Source organism: Heterocephalus glaber, unplaced genomic scaffold, assembly GCF_053883595.1.
Source record: "Heterocephalus glaber isolate CG9 unplaced genomic scaffold, H.glaber_assembly_v1.0 deba00001457, whole genome shotgun sequence".
In the NCBI taxonomy this organism is placed as follows: Eukaryota; Metazoa; Chordata; class Mammalia; order Rodentia; family Bathyergidae; genus Heterocephalus; species Heterocephalus glaber.
This window is the reverse complement of record NW_028258305.1, coordinates 43,417,635-43,439,739: the sequence shown is the minus strand read 5'-3', so window position 1 is coordinate 43,439,739 and position 22,105 is coordinate 43,417,635. Positions and strand designations below refer to the sequence as shown.

At 42.7% G+C, this 22,105-nt stretch overlaps 1 protein-coding gene across 9 annotated transcripts; it reads left to right on the top strand.

Moving 5' to 3' along the window:
* The first annotated feature begins 651 nt into the window (after window positions 1-651).
* Window positions 652-21,529, top strand: Fam228b (family with sequence similarity 228 member B). 9 transcript variants are annotated; one of them, XM_013070097.3, is made up of 10 exons: window positions 652-806; window positions 1,303-1,433; window positions 3,081-3,149; window positions 5,583-5,774; window positions 7,119-7,199; window positions 8,703-8,790; window positions 8,885-9,041; window positions 15,817-15,924; window positions 16,622-16,794; window positions 21,226-21,529. In XM_013070097.3, exons 2-9 carry the CDS (start codon window positions 1,335-1,337, stop codon window positions 16,767-16,769), a joined length of 942 nt encoding a protein of 313 aa, XP_012925551.1. In that variant the 5' UTR covers window positions 652-806; window positions 1,303-1,334; the 3' UTR covers window positions 16,770-16,794; window positions 21,226-21,529. The 9 variants fall into 9 exon arrangements, with proteins under 9 accessions (XP_012925551.1, XP_087072734.1, XP_087072735.1 ...); XM_021253546.2 differs by having other exon boundaries at window positions 655-806; window positions 16,622-16,759; XM_004839081.4 differs by having other exon boundaries at window positions 656-806; window positions 16,622-16,765.
* The last annotated feature ends 576 nt before the right edge of the window (window positions 21,530-22,105 follow it).

Genomic DNA, 22,105 nt, shown 5'->3' with positions numbered 1-22,105 from the left:
CAGGAGAATACAAATGTCCCCAAGTTTTCGCATCAGCGGGTGTCATTTGCAATGATGGAAAAATGGTGGCCCTCCATCTAGTGTCCACTGATACTCAAAGAAAAACCATCCCAGCAAAATTAGTTCACACAGAATGGGTTATGAAACTGAGTGGAAAGTCTGCCTCAATTTTCTAGCTATGCCAATAGCTCCCACCAGGATTACCTGGGATTTTAAAAACCAACCAACCAAAACACCCCCAGACCTGGCAGGAAGGGGACCCCGAGCTCAAGGAGACACGGGGCTCGTGAATCTTCTCACGCCCTTCCCGCTGACCAGAAGTAGCGCCAGGGACGGACCCGACCAGCGCCAGCGGACTGATTCGAGCCCACATTTCCGGCCCACGTCCCGCTACCTAGGCCGGTGCTCGTCAGGCGAACCGCCACCCACACTCGTCCCCGCAGAGACGCAGCAGGCAGACGCCCTGTCACAGGACTGGGGTGGGTCCCCGGAGCTCGACCGAAAGCGGGACGGGTCACTTCCAGGCCCGGGCAGCAGCCGACGCCACGCTCGGTGGGCTCCGAAGCGGGCTACACGAAGGCGGGACACACGAAGGCGCGACACAGGACGGACGCGGGCGGAGGCGGCGTGATTGGCCGAGACAGCTGCCCGTCACCGAGGAGCGCGGACGGCTCTGGCCGCTTCAGCGTCGTCGCCCGCGCGAATTGAGAGCTGCCGGGCCGCGTCTGGGAGGCGCTGACGCGCGCGTCCCGAGTTCCAAGGCGAACGGCTCAGGCTGAGAGCGGGCGCTTCGTTCCCCGCAGCAGGTCGGCCCCGGGCCCAGCGTGGCGCGGAGAGCCCGAGACCCTGCCCCGGGGCCGGGGCCGGTGAGAGGCTCGGGGTACCGTGGCGGGCGCGCGCTCCGAGACGGCCTCTCCCGCGGCTGCGGGGCTCCCAGGGCTTCCGGCCCCACGTTTTGCCCGAAGGCCCCGACCTTCTTCCTGAGCCCGTCAGCCTGTGCCGCAGTGGCCTCAAGGTTGCAGCGCCCCTGCGCGGCTTCCGGGGGCCAGGCTGAGGGCCGCGCGCGCTCCCGCGGCGCCCACCGGGGAGCTTGGCCCGCGCTGGAGGCGGCCGCGTCTTCGGGCGGCGCGCTCGGGACGCCTCCTCCCCCCAAGCCGGTGGGGAGCCGCTCGTTGCGGAAAGCGTGGCTGCTGGCGTTCGGAATCCGTTCCACTCGCTTTCAAGTTCACCGGTATCGATTATGCAGCAGAAAGGAAAATACGATGATTTCGAATGTTCATTACTAAATGAGCTGATTTTTAGTTTTTCTAGGGGTCTTGTTACTCGTGACCACGATGAAAAACGTAGACAGTGACGATCTGGTAACTGGCACCCTTCCCGGGCTCAGGAGCGCAGGAGAATGGTCGGAGCCGCAGTGGCTTGCTTCTGTGCAGGTACCACTGGCATTTTGAGCATCTTGTAGTTTCGGCCAGCAGCTTGTGCTGTTCTTTTCTCCTATAGTTTCTATTTCATTCTCTTTATTCCTTTTGTATTTACTTTGCTCTTCATTTTTTAGCTTCCTAAGATGCAATCACAGGTCATTGATTATGTACATGTAATTATATTAGAAAAATCTAATAAAGCTATCAGTTTCGCTTGAAGCACTGCTTTAGCTGCGCTGCCCAAGTTTTGATTCACTGTATTGTAATTCTCTTTTCTAAACAGCTTTATTAGGTTATAGTTGATATATGATAAACTACATATGTTTAGTGTACAGTTTGATACGTTTTAACACATACATACACGAAACCATCACCACAAATAAAGAATGAACATCTATTCAGTATTCTGTTTCCTTTGTAGCCCACCCTCCTCTATCTCATACAACCATGTCTATCTCATAAAACCAATTTTTTTTTTTTTTTTTTGGTACCGGGCATCGAACTCGGGCCCTTGCGCTTGCCAGGCAGGCGACAGAACCACTGAGCTAAGTCCCCTGCAAAACCAATGTTTTATAGCAAAACATTTTTTTTTGGTGCCGGGGATCGAACTCGGGTCCTTGCGCTTGCGCAGCAGGCACCAAAACCACTCAGCTAAATCCCCGGCCTTATAGCAAAACATTTATTGGTACTTTTTTTGTTGTTCTTGTTGTTTTTTTCAGCTTTGCATTTTTTTAAACTGGTACGATTTAGACATACATAATGATAATGTTCATCATAGGTCTTTTTCATCACTATAGTTTGCATTGAAATTTTAAAAAATGTAAATGGAATGTTACATTCTTTTTGGGCTCTGGTTTCGTTCACATAATTATTTTGCATTTCATCCATGTTGTATGTGTTAATATTTCATTCTTTTGCTGAATGTTATTCCATTATGTGAGTATATCCCAATTTGTCCATCCTATTTGATGGACATTTGGGTTGTTTCTAGTTTTGGGTTATTATAAATAAACCTCTTATGAACACTGATGTGCATGTCGTTTGATGGACACATGCTTTTGTTTTTCTTGGGTAGACAGCTAGTTGTGAAATGGGATCATGTGGTAAATGAAGTTAGTTTTTTATAAAGCTGCCAAGCTTTTCCAAAGTTATTACAGTATTTTACATTTTCACTGACAGCGCATAAGAGTTAAGTTGTTTTATATTCCAGTCAACATTTAATATAGTCTTAAAATTTTTTGTATAGTTCTTTGAATTTGAGACATTCTAAAAAATGTGTATCAATACTTCATTACTTTTCATGGCCAAATACTATCCCACTGTATAGATACGACATTTCGTTCATCCATTCATCAGTGGATGAACATTTGAATTGTTCTGGTTTTTTGCTGCTATTAACAACCCCCCCACACACCCGGAAATGGAACCCAGGGACTTACTGCATGTGAGGCAGGCAGTTTCCCACCAAGTTACTCTTTCAGGTCTGCTATGGACGTTTGTGTACAGTTTTGTTTTGGAGACAGAAATGAAGAAGTAGAAAAAAATTCCAGAGAAATTTTCAAATTTATATCTATCAGATAAAGTATAATGAATCCAGATAGTACTAACAATTTAATTTTTTTAAGATTTGATTTTCAGAGTTTAATTCTGTCCTTTTAGGCCTTAGCTAAAGAAGATACAGATGGATCTATTCGATTGATATTACATAGAGAAAATCATGTAATCAAGGTAAGAGCTGGCTACAAATGCATCTCAAAACATTAAATTTTTGACTTTTCATTTTCAAGGTAGTGTACCCTATAACATTCAGAAAATAGAATTAAAAACTCTCCTTACTACCAGGAATTAACATTAAGACATCTCTGAGAGTTTAATGGACAGTTTCTATACATTGGGAGAATTCCTTCCACAGATACAGCATAAGGATGTCCTACTCGGTTTTTCTTTCATCTAAGTGGAGTTTCTACTGAGTCATATGAATGAGTTGATCTTTATGTGATCAGAACACCTGGCTAATTAATTAGTTAGGTGCACATCGGTAAGTAGAAGTGCTTAACTGTAGGCAGAAAAATGGCATCTCCTTTCTTTCTGAATAACTCCTCGTTCTTTAAGGCCCAGCCAAAATACATCCCACTTTGACAGTTTTTTAAATTAAATCATTTTGTTCATTGTGTTAAAATATGTACTGTATACCAGCAGTCGCCAACGTTTTTGGCACCAGGGTCCAATTTCATGGAAGACAGTTTTTCCATGGACTGAGAATTTTGGGGGGGGATTTTTGAACATTTAAATTTAAGTTTTTTAGTTTCTTTTTTTTAAATTAGTATTTGGGATACATAATGACTTTCCCTAGTGCTAGCATCACTGCTTCAGCTCCACTTCAGATCATCAGGCATTATGTCTCAAGAAGAGGACCCCTCACATGCGAAGTTCACAGTAGGGTTTGTGTTCCTGTGAGAACCTGATGCCTTGCCAGGAGGTGGAGCTCAAGCAGTAAGTGGATGATGGGAACCACTGTACCCCTAAAACTTACCTGACATGGCTGGGGTTTTAGCTCAGTGGCACCGTGCCTGCCTTGCAAGCGCAAGGTCCTGAGTTCAGTCCCCACTACCAGAAAAAAAACAACAAAACCCCAAAACTTAGCTGGCTTGTCTGTTGCTCACTTCCTGCTGTGCAGCCTGGTTCCTAACAGGCCATGGACAAGTATGAATCCATGGCCTTGGGGTTGGGGCCCCCTGCTGTACACTGCATTAACTTTTTTTTTCAGTACTGAGGCTTGAACCCAGGGACACTCTGTTACTAAGCTACATCCCCTTTTTATTTTTTATTTTGAGGAGAGTCTCACTAAGCTGCTTAGTCTGGCCTTGAACTTGTGATCTTCCGCAGTCTCCCTGTTGTGCCTCTGCCCAGCTATTTTATTTTTTAATTTTTTTTGGTACCAGGGATCAAACTCAAGATATTGTGCTTTCAAGGCAGGCGGCAGCACCACTGAGCTAAATCCCTGGCCCAGTGCCTAGCTGTTTTTAACCATTTTAAGTGTACCATTCAGTGTTTCTGGTTTTTTGAGACAGGGTCTCTCTACGTAGTCCAGCCTAGCCTTGAACTCACAGTAATGCTCCTGCCTCAGCTTCCTGATTGTTGGGATTACAGGCATGCACCACCATGCCTGGCCAATCATTCAGTATTTTAATTACATTCAGAATGTCTTAAAACCATCACCAAAAGTATTGCCAAAACTTTTTGTCACCCCAGTTTTAATTTTTATACTCAATAAGCAGTCACTCCCTATTCCCTCTCCCCAAACCCCTGATGACCTCTAACTCAGTTTCTGTCTCGACACAGTCTTCATATATGTGGAATCCTACAGTATTTGTCATTTTCTGTCTGGCTTATTACTCTTTGGCATATTATTTTCAAGGTTTGTCTATGTTGTAGCATCTATAAGAACTTACTTCCTTTTTATGTCTGAATAATACTCCATTGTATGTGTATACCACATTGTGTTTATCCATTCATTTGTTTTTTTTGGTACCGGGCATCGAACTCAGGACCTTGCGCTTGCGAGACAGGCGGTGGAACCACTGAGCTAAATCCCCGGCCCTGTCCATTCATTTGTTGATGGACATGGGTTGTCTCTATCTTCTGGCTCCCAAAATGCAATAATAAACATTGATGTATAAATATCTGCTTGAGTCTTTGTTTTTAATTCTTTGGGTATGTACCTAAGGAGTGAAATTCCTGGGTTGTATAGTAATTCTGTTTAACTTTGAGAAAATACCAAAGTAGGAATCCTTTAAGACTCTAGAAAATGGTTTTTCTCTCTTCTGTGTCTTCAGTTACTGCATATACAATATGTCCTATATACATGTATATGCATCTGTATGTACGTATGTATGTCCTACTGTATTGTCCCTCCTCCCATTGTTTTGTGGACTTGTTTCTTAGTCTACCTCCCCAGAGAAAGCAGGCATGTTGTCTCAATTATCTCTGTATTCCTTCTTTCTAGCATAGTGTGTGTCAAATAGTAGAAACCAAAATAAAGTGTTACACTAATGAATGCATATCTGGGTGATAGGAATAACAAACTGAGGAAGCTTAAGAAAATTGCAGAACAAGAAGGCTTCAGGATGAGATATTGTCTTTTCTGTCACTGTTTCCTAGGACCTAGATAGGTACTTACAACATCATGACTTCATGAGTACAAGGAGAAAGGAGATGTTACACAGAAGATGGGCTCACCAAGTGGCAAACCCCCTCCACAGGGAAATTATGGAAAAAGTCTGTTCATATAAGAAGATTAAGAAAAGGAGACAAAAGGAATTAGATGATTTTTTAAAACATGTAAATAAAAAGGTACTAAGATCATTTGATACTTTTAAAAATTGGTTTAAATATTATGAATATCTTTGTTCACTTACTGCTTATTCATCCAAATAGCCTGCTCCTCCTCCCTCTGTGTAAAATCTATGACTGCTACAGAATATAGTAGACTTCAATCCTGGCATGTGGAAAGGATGGAGGAGGAGGGCTAGGGCTGGATATAACTGTGAGCCTTAGGACCATTTTCCTCACAAAATTGTTAATTTTATTTACTGATGTAAAACATGTAGACTCATCAGGGTGTGATGGGATATATCTGTAATCCCAGCACTCTGGGAGGCAGAGGCAGGAAGATCTCAAGTTTGAGCCCAGCCTGGGAAACTTAGTGACTTCGTGAGGCCCTATATCAAAATAACAAAAATAAATAAATAAAAAGAGCTAGGGATGTAGTTCCTTGTGAAGACCCTGGGTTCAATCCTTAGTAACATACCCACACCACACACACATATACACAATTTTTTTTTGGTACCGGGGATCGAATTTAGGACCTTGCGCTTGCGAGGCAGGCGATGGAACCACTAAGCTAGATCCCCAGCCCCACTTTTTTTTTTTTTAAACAGGGTCTCACTATGTAGTTCAGGCTGGCTTTAAACTCACTGTGTAGCTCGTGCTGGCCTTGAACTCAAGGTTTCTTTTGCCTCAGCCTTCCAGAGTGCTGGGATTACAGACATGCACCACACCTGGTGCACACACCAAATCTGGACTCCAGGTTTGGACATACTTGCTTTTATTTGGAAACTTGATTTACAAAGCTATTAAATATTTAAGTTGTGATATTTTTAAAAATGGGAGATATTTGACTAATAAGCATTTAAAAATATTACCAGGCAGGGGATGGAGCTTGGTGGTAGAGTGCTTTCATGAGGCTCTAGGTTTAATCCTTAATGCTGAAGAAGAAAGGAAGGAAACTCAAATCTTTTGGTGTTCTAATATTCTTCATTAAAATACTGCAAATTTTTTTTTTTTTTTTTTGGTACCGGAGATCAAACTCGGGTCCTTGTGCTAAAATATTGCAAATTTTAAGTAGATTCCTTCCATCGCTATAATAAACTCGAGTAAACCAAATTTAATTGCAAATTTGGAACTTTTTTTTGGTACCAGAGAGCGAACTCGGGTCCTTGCACTTGCGCAGCAGGCAGTGAAGCCACTGAGCTAAATCCCTGGCCCTTAGTTGCAAATTTAATCATCCTTTTGCATTTGTCACTGATGCCACTTTGAAGCATAAGAATGAAAATGTGAATTTTCTTTGAGTCCTGATATTCTAAGAATTAATTATGCACCTTTTATTTTATGTGTGGTTTTATTTCCTTCTTTTAGGGAAATGCTTTTATAGAACATTATGATCCAGAAGAGTATGATCCTTTTTGTATGAGCAAAGAAGACCCCAATTTCCTGAAAGTAGGTAGATTTCTTATTTTAACTTTGATAGTATGTGTCTTTTTTTTGAGCAACCGTAATATATAACTTGTCATTTAATAATTCTGTAAAAGTTCAGTAATATTTGAAGAACAGTGTATCAGTCAGCTTTCCTTTGCTGGGACAAAACACTCGACACTCACAACTTACAGTTTAGTTTGGGCTCAGGGTTTCAGTCCATGGCTGACTGGCTCCAGGCAAAAACATCATGGTGGAGGTGCATGCTGGAGTAAAGTTGCTCAATCCATGGCATCCAGGAAGCAGAGAACAAAAGCCAGAGACAAGGGAAAGGGCAGGGGCAAGTATACACCCTTCTAAGTCGGCTCCCAGTGACCCACCTCCTTCAGCCAGGTCCTGCCTCCTAATGGCACATTCAGATCTGAACTCATCAGTGGGTTAACCCAGTGCCCCAATGATCCCGTCACCTTCCCAAAGCCCCCTCTCACACATGCGACTTCTGAGTTGCTTAGAAGGGAACAGAAAGCCCAAAGGTCTTGCTGTGTACTCCACACTGGCCTTGAATGCACTATGTAGCCCAGGGTGGCCTTGAACTTGCCACAGTCCTTCTGTCTCTGCCTCTCCAGTGCTGTGATAACAGGTGTGGGCCACGATGCCCAGTTTTGCTTCTCTCTCTCTTTTTTTTTTTTGGTACCGAGGATTGAACTCAGGGCCTGCTGCTTGCCAGCACCACTGAGCCAAATCCCTGGCCCTGCTTCTCTCTCTCTCTCTTTTTAATTAAGTTTAAAATTTGATTTATTACTCATACACGAATAGGTTATATACAAATACCTGAAAATGATAGTACTGTTTTTGTCTCTTTTGATAGCGAGTTAATATTTTCTTACCATTTTATAAGTACCCTTCTTCATAACTTCTTTAAAGTAAAACTCTAGAGGGCCATTTGATTAATTTTTAACTCTTAAAATTCATGTTGTGTAACTGCCCCAGAAAAACAAATCTGATTATTATTAGAAAGATACACTAGTGATGTTTTAGCTAGACTAGGCTAGACCATGTAGGTGACTGTGGCTGAAGACTGTTTTCCTATGGGGAACTGTCATTTTGTTATTGATAACACTGCCCATTAAAATAGATTTAGTATTTTAATATCTTGGTTAACAGATGGTCTACATTTTTAATAGTAGTTTGACTGTTCTTCCTAATTGTTGATTATGTTGTTGATTATGGATGTTTCTTAATATAAGATGACTGTATAGATTATTTTTTCTTTTGAACATGGATAGGATTTTAAAATTTAGCAATATATGAAAACAACAAAAGAGTTTTTGAAGACTGAACCTGTACTTTGAATTAACAGCTAATCTTGCCTCTTTGGCTAGAGGACCTTGTTGAGAAAGGTACTAGAGTGCTCTCATCTCTTCGTATGTGGTAAATGTATTTAATGGATAATATAATGGAGATATACATAGATATATTTAATAATTAGATCTGCAACCCAGTCCTAAAGAAGTGTTTTTCTTGTAGCTTATCATCCCACCATTTCACGATCCTTTGAAAAAAGCACAATATGACAAGGATGATGAAAAAAGAACTCTTCTTCAGTGTGAGACTGGTACTTAGTTATTAATTCTTGTGTAATTTCAAACCCCAAGAGCAATGGCCACTGCAAGTAAGGGAGCTAATTTAGATTACTAATCTTCCTGCAGGCAAAATATATACAATGAAAGAATTTAAGGAGGTTGAGAAGGCCCGACTACGTTCCAGATTCCCCAAAATCTGTAGTTCAAGGCACTTCATGACTCCAAATGAATGGCTTAAACTGCCTACAAGATATATAGAAAGTGAATTTTGTAAAAGGAGCAGGTAATGGTTAATATAAGAGATTATGAGCCTGTTGGACTTTGAAAATTCTTTCCTGAGACAGTAGTATAAATTTTTATATAGTTAGGATTTTAAAACAGTTCACTTTTCAATGAGAAGTCTACTATAATTCTTATCTGTATTTCTTTGGATGTGATATTTTTTCTTTCTTGAGTATTGTAAAGATTTTTTCTTTACCTTTAGTCTTAATTAGCTAGACTATGGTGTGTCTTGGTTTTATTCATTCTTAAGGCTTTCTGAGATTCTTGTAGCCATGGTTTTATGTATTTCATTATTTTGGAGAAATTCTAGACTGTTACCACTTAAAATATTTCTTATGCCCCATTTTCGCTGCCTTTTTTTCCTTCTGAGATGTTAGATGATTGATAATGTCCAAGTTTCGTACCTCTTCAGTACTCCGTTCTGGTCCCCACCAGGGATTGAATCTTAGTGCTGAGCTACATTCTTAGTGTGTTTGTTTCTTTTGTAATTTTTTATTTTGAAACAAGATCTTGCACAGTCACTAAATTGCCCAGGCTGGGCTCAAACTCGCAATCCTCCTGCTTCAGCCTCCAAGAATGCTAGGATTACAGATGTATACCACCATGTCTGGGTGGGTTTTTTTTTATCATATTTTTCTGTTTGTATTCAGTTAGATGATTTCTACTGACCTAGCTTTAGTTCTCTGAGTCTTAACTGTGTCCTGTCTAGTGAGGAGCCCATCAAAGGAATTCATCTTTAAATATCATGATTTTTATTTTTCACTTTTCCATTTGAGTTTTTTTCATAAAGTTTTCACTTTTCCTGAAGTTCTTCATCAGTTAATGTGTGTTGTGTACCTTTTACTGGATTTGAACAACTACACTAATGATAGCTATTTTAAATTCCGTATCTGATAGTACCAACATTAGGATCACTTCTGAGTCTGATTCCATTGATTGCTCTGCCTCTTCACCATGGGCTATGGGTTTTTTAATATTTTTAATGCCTTGTGATTTTTGCTTGTCAGTCATTTGAGGTGGAGGAATAGTTTAGATGAGGTATTTTTCTCTAGAAATGGACATGCATCTTCTGTCCAGCATTAGTGTGGGAGATTTGATTTATCTAGTTAGAAGCTGATATGAGTTTGGTTTTGGGGTGAGGCAGTTTGAGACAGGGTTCACTACTACTCCAGGCTCCATTCAGTCCTCCTGCGTCAGCCTCCTGAGTGCTGGGATTCCTAACATATGTCAGCCACCACAGTGAGTTTGGGCATTTTTCCTGCTATTGTTACCTTTAGTGCATTACATGCCTCTTGTGGTAGGCTGCTTTGCCTTGAGGAAGGGCCACTCATGCTGTTATTGGGTAGCTCCTTCTAAATGTGGCCCAGCAGTTCAATGTTAGCAGGTTCTGGGTTGCTAGCCTCTCTTTCTCTGGAGTTAGAGTCCACATTTTTCTCATCTCAAACAAAGAATTGAACAAAATGAGCAAAAAGCAGTGGCCAAGTTTATTTGAGACACTTGTTTTTGGTTGATTTTTTTTTGGTACCGGGGATCGAACTCAGGACCTTCCACTTGCGAGGCAGGCAGCAGAACCACTGAGCTAAATCCCCAGCAAAGTTTATTTGAGAAAGTAAAAATGAAGAGTGAGAGAGAAACTGACTCTGCGCAGCAAGCTTGGGCAGAGTAGAAGGGAAAAAGCAATGAAAGGACACTCTGGAGAGAGCAGGGTGGGCTACTGTGAAGAAAGTTATGAGAGCAGGCTCTTCTTGCCGTCTGTGTCCTTTACACTGTCCAAATCTCAAGGAAACCTGTGAGAACGGTTCGTGTGCACCCAGGTCCTGAGAGGCAGCTCTGGGACCCCAGGTCTCAGGCTGAGGTCGGGTCGAGGCACCCTATTGAAAACCTGCTTGAGTTCTCAGGAGAAGTCCGCGCACACATAGTGCTTCACCATTCTGCTCCTGTGTCCTGGATCTCGTAATGAATAGGTCACACCTTCTTCCCCACCAGCTTTGCTATGCTCTAGTCTCCTGTGTCAATGCTAGTCATCTTCTGCATATAAATTTGCTTTTCTTGTGTTCCTAGTTATAGGAAACATCAGGATTTTTCTTCATCTCTCCAGCACTCCAGGATTCTTTACCTTTATCTAATCCAGAACTGAGCACTATCATGTCTTCTAATCTGCCTCTTAACCTAAATTCCTATTCTTTGTTGTTGTTTTTTTTTTGGGTTTTTTTTGGTGTCGGGGATCAAATTCGGGACCTTGCACTTGTGAGGTAGGTGGTGGCACCACTGAGCTAAATCCCCAGCCCCTAAACTCCTATTCTTATCACTAATCTATAACAATGATAATTGATGAGCCACTATGCACCAGGCATTGTTAAAAGCTTTTAGCATGTGCTAATTTGTTTACTCTTCATAGAAATTTATTTTGCCCTCCCTCTTTGGTTTTTTTGAGACAGGGTTTTGGTTTATAGTTCAGGGTGACCTTGAGCTCTCTAAGTAGCCCAGGCTGGCCTTGAACTTGCAGCAATCCTCCTGCCTCAGCCTCTTGAGTGCTGGAATTACAGGTGTGGGGCACCATGCGAAGCTCATAGAAATTTATTTTGGAAGGTTCTTTTACACAGATAACTTATGAACCTTGTCAGTTTTATAGCAATATTTCTCAGTTTGCCCTTATATTAGAATATTTTGAGAACTTAAAGAAATGGTGAAGTCCAGGCCATGCCCTAGACAGATGAAATCAGGTTGTCTCAGGTGGGAGCTAGACATCAGTATTCAGATGGTTCCAGTGCATATCAGGTTGAAAACCACTTACTTATAGCCATAAAGTGACAGTCACAGATTCAGTGCAGGTCTCTGACTCTGTAGCCCACATTCTAAAGTATAGACTAACTACACTGTCAGGTTGTATGGCTCTAGCAGGGTGAACTCACATGGTGGATTATGTTACTTTGCACCTTAATTCTCTTTTATGGTCCCATGTTCCATTGATTGGCTCAGATTCCCAGGCTCATTCTGTAAAGTGCCGTCATTGCCAGTGAAACAGCTGGGATTCTATCATTTGGGGTGTGGGTGTCATTGAGACAGTCAAGAAGGACAGTCAGGATATACTGAAAATGGTGCTTTAGGAAACTTGAATTTGACATGTGATATGTAAGATAGTTTTGAAAGGGTAGGACTAGAGGCTACAGATAATTTAAGAAATTTTTGTTTGCTTGTTTTTTGTTTTGGAGGCTGGGAATTGAATCCGGGGCCTTGAACATGCAAAACCCATGCTCTACCACTGGGCTATCTATCCCCTGCTCCTAAAGAATTTTTATTTTATTTATTTATTTATTTTTTTTGTTTTTTGGGGGGTTTTTTTTTGGTACCGGCAATCGAACTCGGGTCCTTGTGCTTGCAAGGCAGGCGGCGGAACCACTGAGCTAAATCTCCTGCTCCTGAAGAATTTTTAAAAAACGTTTTTAGACAGAGGTTTGCTAAGTTGCTAAGTTGCTCAGGCTGGGCTCAAACATGCCATCCTCCTGCCTCAGCCTCCCAGAGTGCTGGGATGAGAGGCATGCGCCATCACATTCAGCTTGATGTTTTGCAGAGAAATAATAACCCACATTTGCAGTGATAAGGATGGTGCAAAGTGAATGAAGAGACCAATATGCTAAACAAAAGGGTTTCTAGATTTGGAGGCCCTGGGAGAAAGATGAGCCAGAGAGGAATTCAAAGTTGAGGATTGAATATCTAGGGCCTCACACATACTAAATGACTGCTTCACCACTGAACTATCCCTGACCCCCAAAGCTTTGAGGAGTTATCGTGTCTTAGTTTCCTATGGCTGTAATAATGAAGCACCACAAACTGAGTAATTTATTTTATTTTTTAAAATTTTTTAAATGAATTTGATTTTATTTCACAGCCCCCCACCCCAAGTCCCCTCCCCTCCCTATGTAGAAAAGCTTAAACTGAGTAGTTTGTTTTTCCTGGTACCAGGGATCAAACTCAGGACTTTTTGCTTGCCAGGCAGGCTCGGTGCCACTGAGCTACATCCCCGGCCCTTAAACTTCGTAGTTTAAAACAACAGAAAGTTATTCTTCTAGCTCTGGAAGCTAGAAGTCTAAAATCAAGGAGTTAGCGGTGCCATGCTCACTCTGCAGGAGGTTCTTCCTTGCCTGTTTCCAGCTCCTGGCAGTTGCTGCCAATCCATGGTGTTCCTGGCTTTATGATTCCAGTCTCTGCCTCAGCTTCATGTGCTCTGAGTCTGTGTCCAGATTTGCCTCTTCTTAAAAGGACACCTGTGTTGGGTTAGGGCCCACCTTGATCCGGTAGTACCTCATTTTACTTCTTCACAGCTTACTAAACCCTATTTCCCAAATTATTTCACAGATGTATTTCCAAAATACATTCACAGATACCAGGGGTTGGTACTTGAACTCATTCAAACTATAACATCACATTAATTCCTTCATTCTAAGAATTATGCATTGAGTTGTAATTTTTGAGACAGGGTCTCACTGTGTTGTTGAGGCTGGGCTCAAATTTGTGATCCTCCTGCCTCAGCTTCCTGAATAATTGGAATTACAAGCATGTGCCACCATGCCTGGCTGTAAGTGCCTTTAAAGAGCTCACAGTGTAATAGATGATATTTAAATAGATAATTCTAGCATAACTTGGCAAATACAGTAATACTGATATGGCACACCTTGTTATGGAAGCACAAAGGAGAGAGGCGTTAATGGAAAATAGATGTGAGCTCTTGGATACGAATAGAAAAATAAGGACAATCATCAGTTTCTTGGGATTTAGATCAGTGTTGTTTTGTAACTTTATTAATTTAAGAAATGATCTCTAGTTTGGAAACATACTGCTAAACATTAATAGACAAGAGTTCTGTAGCAGATATAGATATGGGAAACAGCTACAAAGGGGAAAGAATCCATATGTATCCTGTCCTTTCTTCTGGTTTTTGTTTTTCTTTTTCTTTTTTTTGGTACTAGGGATTGAACTCAGGACCTTGCACTTTCGAGGCACGCAGTGGAACCACTGAACTAAATCCCTGGCATTTCTTCTGTTTTGTAACACATTTATGGGGCCATGTTTCTTATTCCTGAAGTTAAGCGTTTTGTTTTGTTTTGTTTTTTTCTTTTTGGTACTGGGGTTGAACCCAGGATCTTCACACCGAGTTATAGCCCCAGTCTTTTTATTTTTCATTTTGAGACACAGTCTCACTAAATTGCTGTTACCCAGGCTGGACCCGAACTTGCCATCCTCTGACCTCAGTCTCCCAGAGTGGTTCACAGGCATGAAACACTATGCCCTGCTCTGAAGTTCAAACTTTAAATTTAAAAGTTTAAAAATTTGTTCAATCCCTGGTACAAAAAAAAAAACAAACCCAGAAAAACAAAAATTTAAAAATTTTCCCCAAGAATTTGGTGAGTAATCTTAACTGATTCCAGGCCATGGGGTCAGTGCCCAGGCTTCTTGCCAGGTTGGGGGGGGGGTCTCCAGAATCTGAGGAGCAGGAGGAGCAGAGAGCCAGCTCTCAGGCCCAGAGATCCTGGGACCCCTGCCTGGTAACATCTCTGGCAGCAGCTCAGAGTGAACTGGAATTATTGGGATGCTCGAGTCTCTCTTGCCCCCAAATTAATTTTTTTATCTGAAATCTCCTTATTTTACCTTCATTCTTTAAAGATAAGTGACTGAAGACACAATTCTAGGCTGACATTTTTTTCCTCTTAATGTTTTTTTTTTGGTACCGGGGATCGAACTAGGGTCCTTGAGCTTCCCGGCCCTATCTTAATGTTTTAAAAAGATAGTTCCTGTGTTCTTGGCTTCTGTTGTTTTTGAGAAGTCTGCTCTCATTCTGATTTTTTGGTCCTTTCCTTGTGGTTGCTTTTAAGACATTCTCTTTGTTTTTAGTGTTCTGTATTCCCTCCACAGGTGTATATGTATAGATTTTTATTTAACCCATTGGCATATTGTTCTTTCTAGATGTCTCTATTCGTGGTTTTCATCAGATCAGAAAAATACACATCAATGATTGCTTTAAATAACCCCCCCCCATTATTTCCAGCCTGCCTCTGGCTCATTACACACACACATTAATTCTGATATGTTCTTCACATTTCCCATTTCCTTATGCAATTTATTTGGATATATTTTCCAGTTTTCTAATTCTTTCTTCACAGTGTTAAATATTAAAATTTTAATTTCTTAAATTTCCTTTTCCCTCCTAGTATGCTTTTTCATTCCTGATAAATTCTTCCTGCTTTCTTACCTTGGTGATTGAATCTTTTCCTTCTTTAAATGTTTTATAGATTTCTAAATGTGTGCTCTACACAGGGCAGAAGTCACCCTTCCAATTAACTCTTGCGTGGGTGCCAGCCTCAAAGCATCTATAGCACTTTTTCGGCAAGGAAGATGGGGAAATGTAGTATTCATTTCTTTCTGGGGACAATCATTTTATATTTATGTTTGTAAATGACACGGTGTCTGGATTCTTTTTATATTGTGGTATAAGCTCCCAGAGTGTAGGGATCGGTTTAACCTTTGCCTGGGTGATTCTTTGTTCTCAGTGAATGTAATATATCAATCTCTATTATGGTTTCAAAAACTCTTAAACAACTAATTTCATCCAAGAAGTATATTGGTTTGATGTAAGGGTGATTTGGGGTGGGGGGAATATCTATATATCTATATATCTATATATATCTATATATCTATATATATCAGGGTATAACAGTAATTTTTGCACAATTGGAAGCTAGTATTTTCAAAACATCCTCACATATGTTCTCTCATTAAAGGTTAAAAGTGAAAGTGAATTTTAATGATAGTAGTTTTGAGTGGAAACCCTTGTCAAGAGCTCCTTGTCTTCTGGAATCCCAGGAGGCAGGAAAAGCAGTTCCTTGCAGGTAGGCCGGTTATTCTACACTGTACTGCCCCTTCCTCTCAGATGCTTGGCCATGTTGCCATCCTCTGCCATCCTTTCAAAATCCGGGAGTTGCTGCCAAGGCCTCACAGGCTTCCTTGTGGCCTGATGATCAGGGAGCTCCTCCCACTGATTCTGGGTGAAGAACAACTTTCCTCAGGCTTTTCTGGTTTTAAGGAAGAAAAAAGCACAGAAGTGACAGGCACAGACAAGAGAAAAAAGTGGTTGACAACTTGTACTAAAGTTAATGTTCAAGAGATTTTTAGTTGCATTGGAGTATTAAAAATGAAGTTTGTGGGCTGGGGATTTAGCTCAGTGGTGCTGCGCCTGCCTTGCAAATGCAAGGTACCGAGTTCGATCACAAACTAGACAGCTCTGCAAGGGGTTCATTCACTTCTCTTTGTTGACTTCAGGTTAAAATAATATGATGTGTACATGTAACAGTTCCCCAAGATGAATGTAGTTATTATATATCTCAAACATACACTAATAAAATAGAAAAATAATATAAGAGCAAGGTAATTCTATTAATTTGTGTTTCTTTTCATTAAAACATGTAATTTATAGCTCATTAATTTCAAATTTAAATCAAATATTTAAATGGTATTTAAATACAAATATTAAGTGCTACAATTGAGTGGAGTTAAGAGAATTCCTTCCTTTCCTGTTTTTCCCTACAGAAACAAAGGGCCATCCTTCCTGGAAAAAGAACCTCTCAGTTATCAGGAGGGAAAGAGCCCAAGTCCCAAAGAGACCAACTCTGAAGGGTACTTGTGTTCACTGGACCTCAGCAGGAAGGAGAAAGGGCTGCAGACGAGGTCCTGGTGAGAGCTGGGGCACTGCAAGGCAGCAGGTGACACCACAGTCTCCGCTGCGGGGGGCTGGTTGGTATAGCAGGCTTCTGAGATGAGGGGAGGCAGTGGAGGGCAGAGTAGAGGCAGGTGACCTGTATTCAGAGGGGATGGAGAGAGCTGCACCATAGAGGGGTCCTGGACGGTCTAGGATCTCTCCAGCTACTGAGTTTTCACCTAGCTTTCTACCATCTCGCCACTATTTGCTACTTATATCCAAGCCAGGCCCAAAATTTTGTTCCCCTTAATTCAGTCAGGACAGTTGGTAGGGCATAGTGGCACATGCCTGTCATCACAGCACTCAGGAGGTTGAGGCATGGGGTTGCTGCAAATTTGAGGCCAGCCTGAGCTATATAGTGAGTTCAAGGCCAGCCTGAACTGCATAGTGAGACTTTGTCTCAAAAAAAAATTTTTTTAGAAGGACCAATACTGAGCTGGGCCTGGTGGCACATGCCTGTGATCCCTGCACTAGGGAAGCTAAGGCAGGAGGATCATTGTAAGTTTGAGCCCAGCCTGAGCTACATAGTGAGTTCAAGGCCAGGCTGGACTACAAAAAAAAAAAAAAGGACCAATACCAAATTAAAGTAATAAAATTTAAGAAGTAAAAGCCCCAAATGTAAAATGCGTGGGAATATAGTTATCTACCGAGTCCAGATTTCTCATCCTGAGGTAACTACAGTTAAACCTGGTGGTCATTTGACAGGCAGCCCAGGCTGCTGCTTCCAGGTCTAGGTGGTGTTTCTCCCCTCAGCTCTCTTTCACCCCATGAGTCCAAGTGCTCTGGAGACAGCCTCTTACCAGTGGCTTTAGAGAAGTCCCTACTTTGTGTCCTGCTCCCTGCTCCTAGTTAGACAGGATTATGTGAAGGGCCGGTGTCTTGATCCATAGTCAGTCTGTCCATCTGCCTCCCTTCTTGTTTCTCCATTTTGCTACTCCTTTTGTGAACAAAACAGAGAAGTCTCTGGTCCTATGGAGCTTCTGTTTCCATGGGGGAGACACACAGTAACTAAACAAATACATAACATCCTGCTAGTTAGGAGTAAGTGCAGTGAGACACACAGAACAGGGAAAGAGGGCAGCAGTGTTGGGCGCACATGTGGGCACTGTTGGGAGTGAAGATGTCAGAGAAGGCTTCTCTGAAGAGGTGACATTTGTGCAGTGACGTAAGGAATTGAGGGTGAGCTGTGGAGAGATCTTGGGGAAGAGTCACAGGTGGGAACAAGGTTGGCGTGTTCGGGAAACAGCAAGAAAAAGTCGGTGGGACTGTAGTGCAGCGGGTGTGGAAAGAAAGGCAGCCAGCAAGGCTGGGAAGAAGGCTGGGCCCAGTCCGACGGGGTCAGAGGCCACAACAGAATACAGAGTGAGAGGGCAAGCCATTGGAAAGTGTTTTGTGAGTCTCTCAGCATTCATGCAGCCCAGGCTGGCCTCAAACATGTGATCTTCCCGCCTTAGCCTCCTGTGTTCTGGGATTACAGGTGTGTGTGATCATGCCTGGCTCATTCAGAGGTTTTGAGCAGGGGAGAAATGTGATCTAAAGAACATTGTGAAAAAAGAATATGGCTGCTGTAGAACAGATCATACAGCAGCAGAAGCAGAAGCTGGGAGAGCAGTTAGGGGCCAGAGCTCCAGGCCAGGACAGAGCACAGTGGGCTGAGCCTGCAGTGTGTGGAACTCAGAAGTGAATGAGCCAACAGAGCTTGCTCATATTTGACAGAAAAATTCAAGATGACTGGACTCTTAGATTTCTGTCCTGAGGGGCCGCACTGGCTTATGGTGCTACTCACCAGGCAGAGAAGTTTAAGATGAATTCAGGAAAGTGCAAAACTAATAATCCTTTTTGTAGCTAAATTCAAGGTACCTGTCTCTGTAACAGTACACCAGGAGCACTTGGAGGGTGATTATAAAGCAACTTAACTTTTTTCCTTGCTGTCTATTTCGATGTGCTCAGATGATAAAGATGGTCTGGCTTTACAAATAGAAAGTCTTCACCTAAGGTCTCCCTGGCCCTGCAGGAGAGCAGAGTGGAGTAGCTGTCTTCTCTCTGTCCCTACCTCTGCATCTTGCTGGATTGATTTCCTGTCTCTTCAGAGTCCTAGTGGGAGAGAGAGGGGAAACGGATAATGAGAGCAGGACACTTCTCACCTGGTAATTCTGTGATAACCTGTTTCACCTGCAAAGGATCCTCTAGACACCTCTGACACCTCCAGGTGTTGAAAGCTGGCATTTTCTGTCATGGGCACTTTCAAGTCATCTTCAAAGAAAATTCCTCTGCTGGGGATCTCTCACTGGAAGATTCTTTTCCAGCTGTTGCTTTTGGCTGCCTCTGGCCCACACTTGTGGTGGAACCCTCACAGCTCCACCATGCAGGGATCCTCTTGCTCCTCCAGGCAGGGTCCAAGGCATCAGGACTGGAGTCATTTTCTCAACACAGGCCCTTGTCGCCTGACCTGTTATAGGGCTGCAGGGTCTTTCTTCACAGCAGCCCCCTGCCTGCTGCATGGCCATTCTGGGCAGCTGAGTCTTAATTTTTAAAGCAGTGGGTCTGATTGCAGTTCTCTGCATAGCTGCAATCCCAAGCAGAGGAAGTTCTCCTTCCCCTTCCTTTTGGTGTTGATGGAGGGAGGGACTCACAAAACACTGACTTTTGCAAAAAGAAAACAAACAAATACACAATCCCTCTTCTTCTTTTAAACTCCCAACCTTTTTACTCCTACTGTAAATAAGTGGTTAAAAATCACAAAAATCAGTTTGCAGTTTGACTTCCTCTTTGTCCTGAAGAGTGGTCTCCACTCCTCACTTTGAAGCCTAGTATCTGTTGGCTAAGAGATACCGACAGAAATCAGGTGCACTTTGGCTCCCTGCGCTCATCCAGTCAGCACCCCAGAGGAGCTGTGAGTAGGCACTGGATGCACACAGTCTGCAGGTCGGGGCAAGCCTGGGGTCCAGCTGTGTACTTCAGTCACCCTTGGGGAGCTGCTGTTCACTGACATTATGAGACCACCTGGGATTGCCTGGTCCTGAGAACTAACTCCAAGGCTGAGAGACTGCACAGGAAGGGGGGAGCAGCAAGAGAGCGTGAAAGGAGGGCATGGCTAGCAAGGAAGGAAGAAAAGCACAAGAGTGGTGGGCATGGTGGTACACTACTGTAATCCTGGCACTTTGGGAGGCTGAGGCAGGAGCATTACAAGTTCAAGTCTTGCCTGGGCAACTCAGCAACACCCTACCTCAGAATAAAAGAACTACAGGTGTAGCCCAGTGTCAGAGGACTTGTGCGTTTGATCCTCAGTACAAAAACAACAACAAAAAAGGCACAAGGAGTCTGGTATTGTAGAAACTTAATAAAGAAAGTGCTCCACTAAAAAGGCTATGATTGGGGCCGGGGATTTAGCTCAGTGGTGCTGCCACCTGCCTCGAAAGCACAAGGTCCTGAGTTTGATCCCCAGTACCAGAAAAAAAAAAGTTAAAAAGGCTGTGATCAACCACATCACAGTACTGGTGAGAGGGCAAGCAAAACAAAACAAAGGTTCTGTGTTTAGCGAGATGTAGAGGTTAAGCAGTAATTTTCAGCAGCCAGGTTACTGTGGAGTCTTTGGAGTGAAAGCCTGATTAGAGCAGATTCAAGAGAGACTGGGGTGAGGATGTAGAGACAGTGAGACTAGGCAGCCCCTCTGGGATTTTACTGTAAAGGAGCAGCAAGATGGGAGGGAGTCTAGGGCCGGGAGTTTAGCTCAGTGGCTCCACACCTGCCTCGCAAGCACAAGGTCCTGAGTTTGATCCCCAGTACCGGGGGGATGGGAAGGAGACTGGAGAGGGCAGGGACATGGAAAGGTTTTCCTCAGCTGCGTTTCCTGATGAATCAGTAGAGAGAGATGACACTGGGGGGTGATGGCAAGAATGGAGTCCTTCAGGAGGCCAAGGGTGGGATCCAAGACTAATGGAGGTTAGAACAATCTGCAGGGAAGGAGGAGGGAAGTCAGAGAACACGGATGTACAGGAAGCAGCTCGGTGAATTTTATGAAGAAAATTGTTTACTTCAGTTTCTCAGTGAAGTGAAAAAAAGTCATTGGCTGGTAGGTGAAAGAGTTTTAGAAGTTTAAAGAGAGAAAGGAAGGAAGGAAATCCAGTATTTTCTAGATCACAGGGATCTGAATACACAGCATGTTGACATCTGGAAGCAGAATCATCAGGGGTCCTACTCCATCCATGATGAGGTTGGCTCTGTCCCTGCGTCTCGGGTGTTCCTGGATCTAGACAGCAAGGTAAGGCTTAGGCAGGAGGTTTAGGTGGAGAACCAGCCTGTGAGATGAGCCATGAAACTTTGGCAGAACCAGGCTTCAGGGAATCAGCTCAGCTTAGCTGGAGACCTCTTTCTGCTCTTGCAAGCATCTCTTCCTGTATCACATTCCACTCTTTTCTTTTGTCACTTTCAAAAGGTTTCAGCAACCAAGGACCACATATCCTGATACCTGACCTGTGAAATGGGACCCAAAAGAAGGCCGCTCCCAAGGAAGTTAATCTGCTAGCAGGAATCCTTCGGGGTAGGGTTGGAGAAGGCACTTAGGAAGTGTTCTGTCTCTAAGAAAAAGCATCTGCAATAAACTTCATTTACTTTTTGAGTCTAGTGCCTATGATAATAAGGAAAAGGCAAAACCATGTATTGACAGTTACTACAAATGTATTTTCCCTAGGAGTTAAAAAATATTGCTGAGAGGTTCAATAAAAATAATAGCAATCTTAGTGAGTCCCTGTCTCAGTTCCTTAGGTTTGTTCCTAAATTAAGGCATGCTTCCTTTGGGCAGGTACTCTTAAAATCCACATCCAATATCCTCCCCAGGCTTTTCCAAGATTCTTTGGAAAATTTAAGAATTCATTTTGGGCATCATTCACATTCTGATTCTTATTGCAAACATCACCCTCTGGCTCATACTGAGTTTCAATCCTAGGACACAGAGCGTGAGGGAACAGAATTTTGTTTTTCTTAGGCAAAGGGGACCCCATGGAACTTTTTGTTTTGGCATTGGGAATCGAACTCAGGGCCTCATGCTTGCTAAGCAGGCACTGCGTAGCTGAGCTACATCCCCGGCCCCCATGGGACTTTGTTAAGAACTGGAAGATGCTGAATTTTTCAGTCTGTCTGCCCCACATACAATATAATTGTCAAGAGTGCTGTATTTCCTACATAAAATGCCCTAACTTCCATGAAAAACAAACAGAAAACTGGCATCCTTGTTAATCCAATAAGAGTTGTAATTCAGCAACCTACATGATCAATTTATACATCTATGAACCATAGACAGAATGGGGTTATTCAAA

Coding starts and splice junctions, on each gene's coding strand:
- Fam228b (XM_004839081.4), top strand. CDS start 1,335: ATGAAAAACGTAGACAGTGACGATCTGGTAACTGGCACCCTTCCCGGG. Junction 1,434..3,080: donor AGTGGCTTGCTTCTGTGCAG/GTACCACTGGCA, acceptor CTGTCCTTTTAG/GCCTTAGCTAAAGAAGATAC. Junction 8,791..8,884: donor TCTTCTTCAGTGTGAGACTG/GTACTTAGTTAT, acceptor ATCTTCCTGCAG/GCAAAATATATACAATGAAA.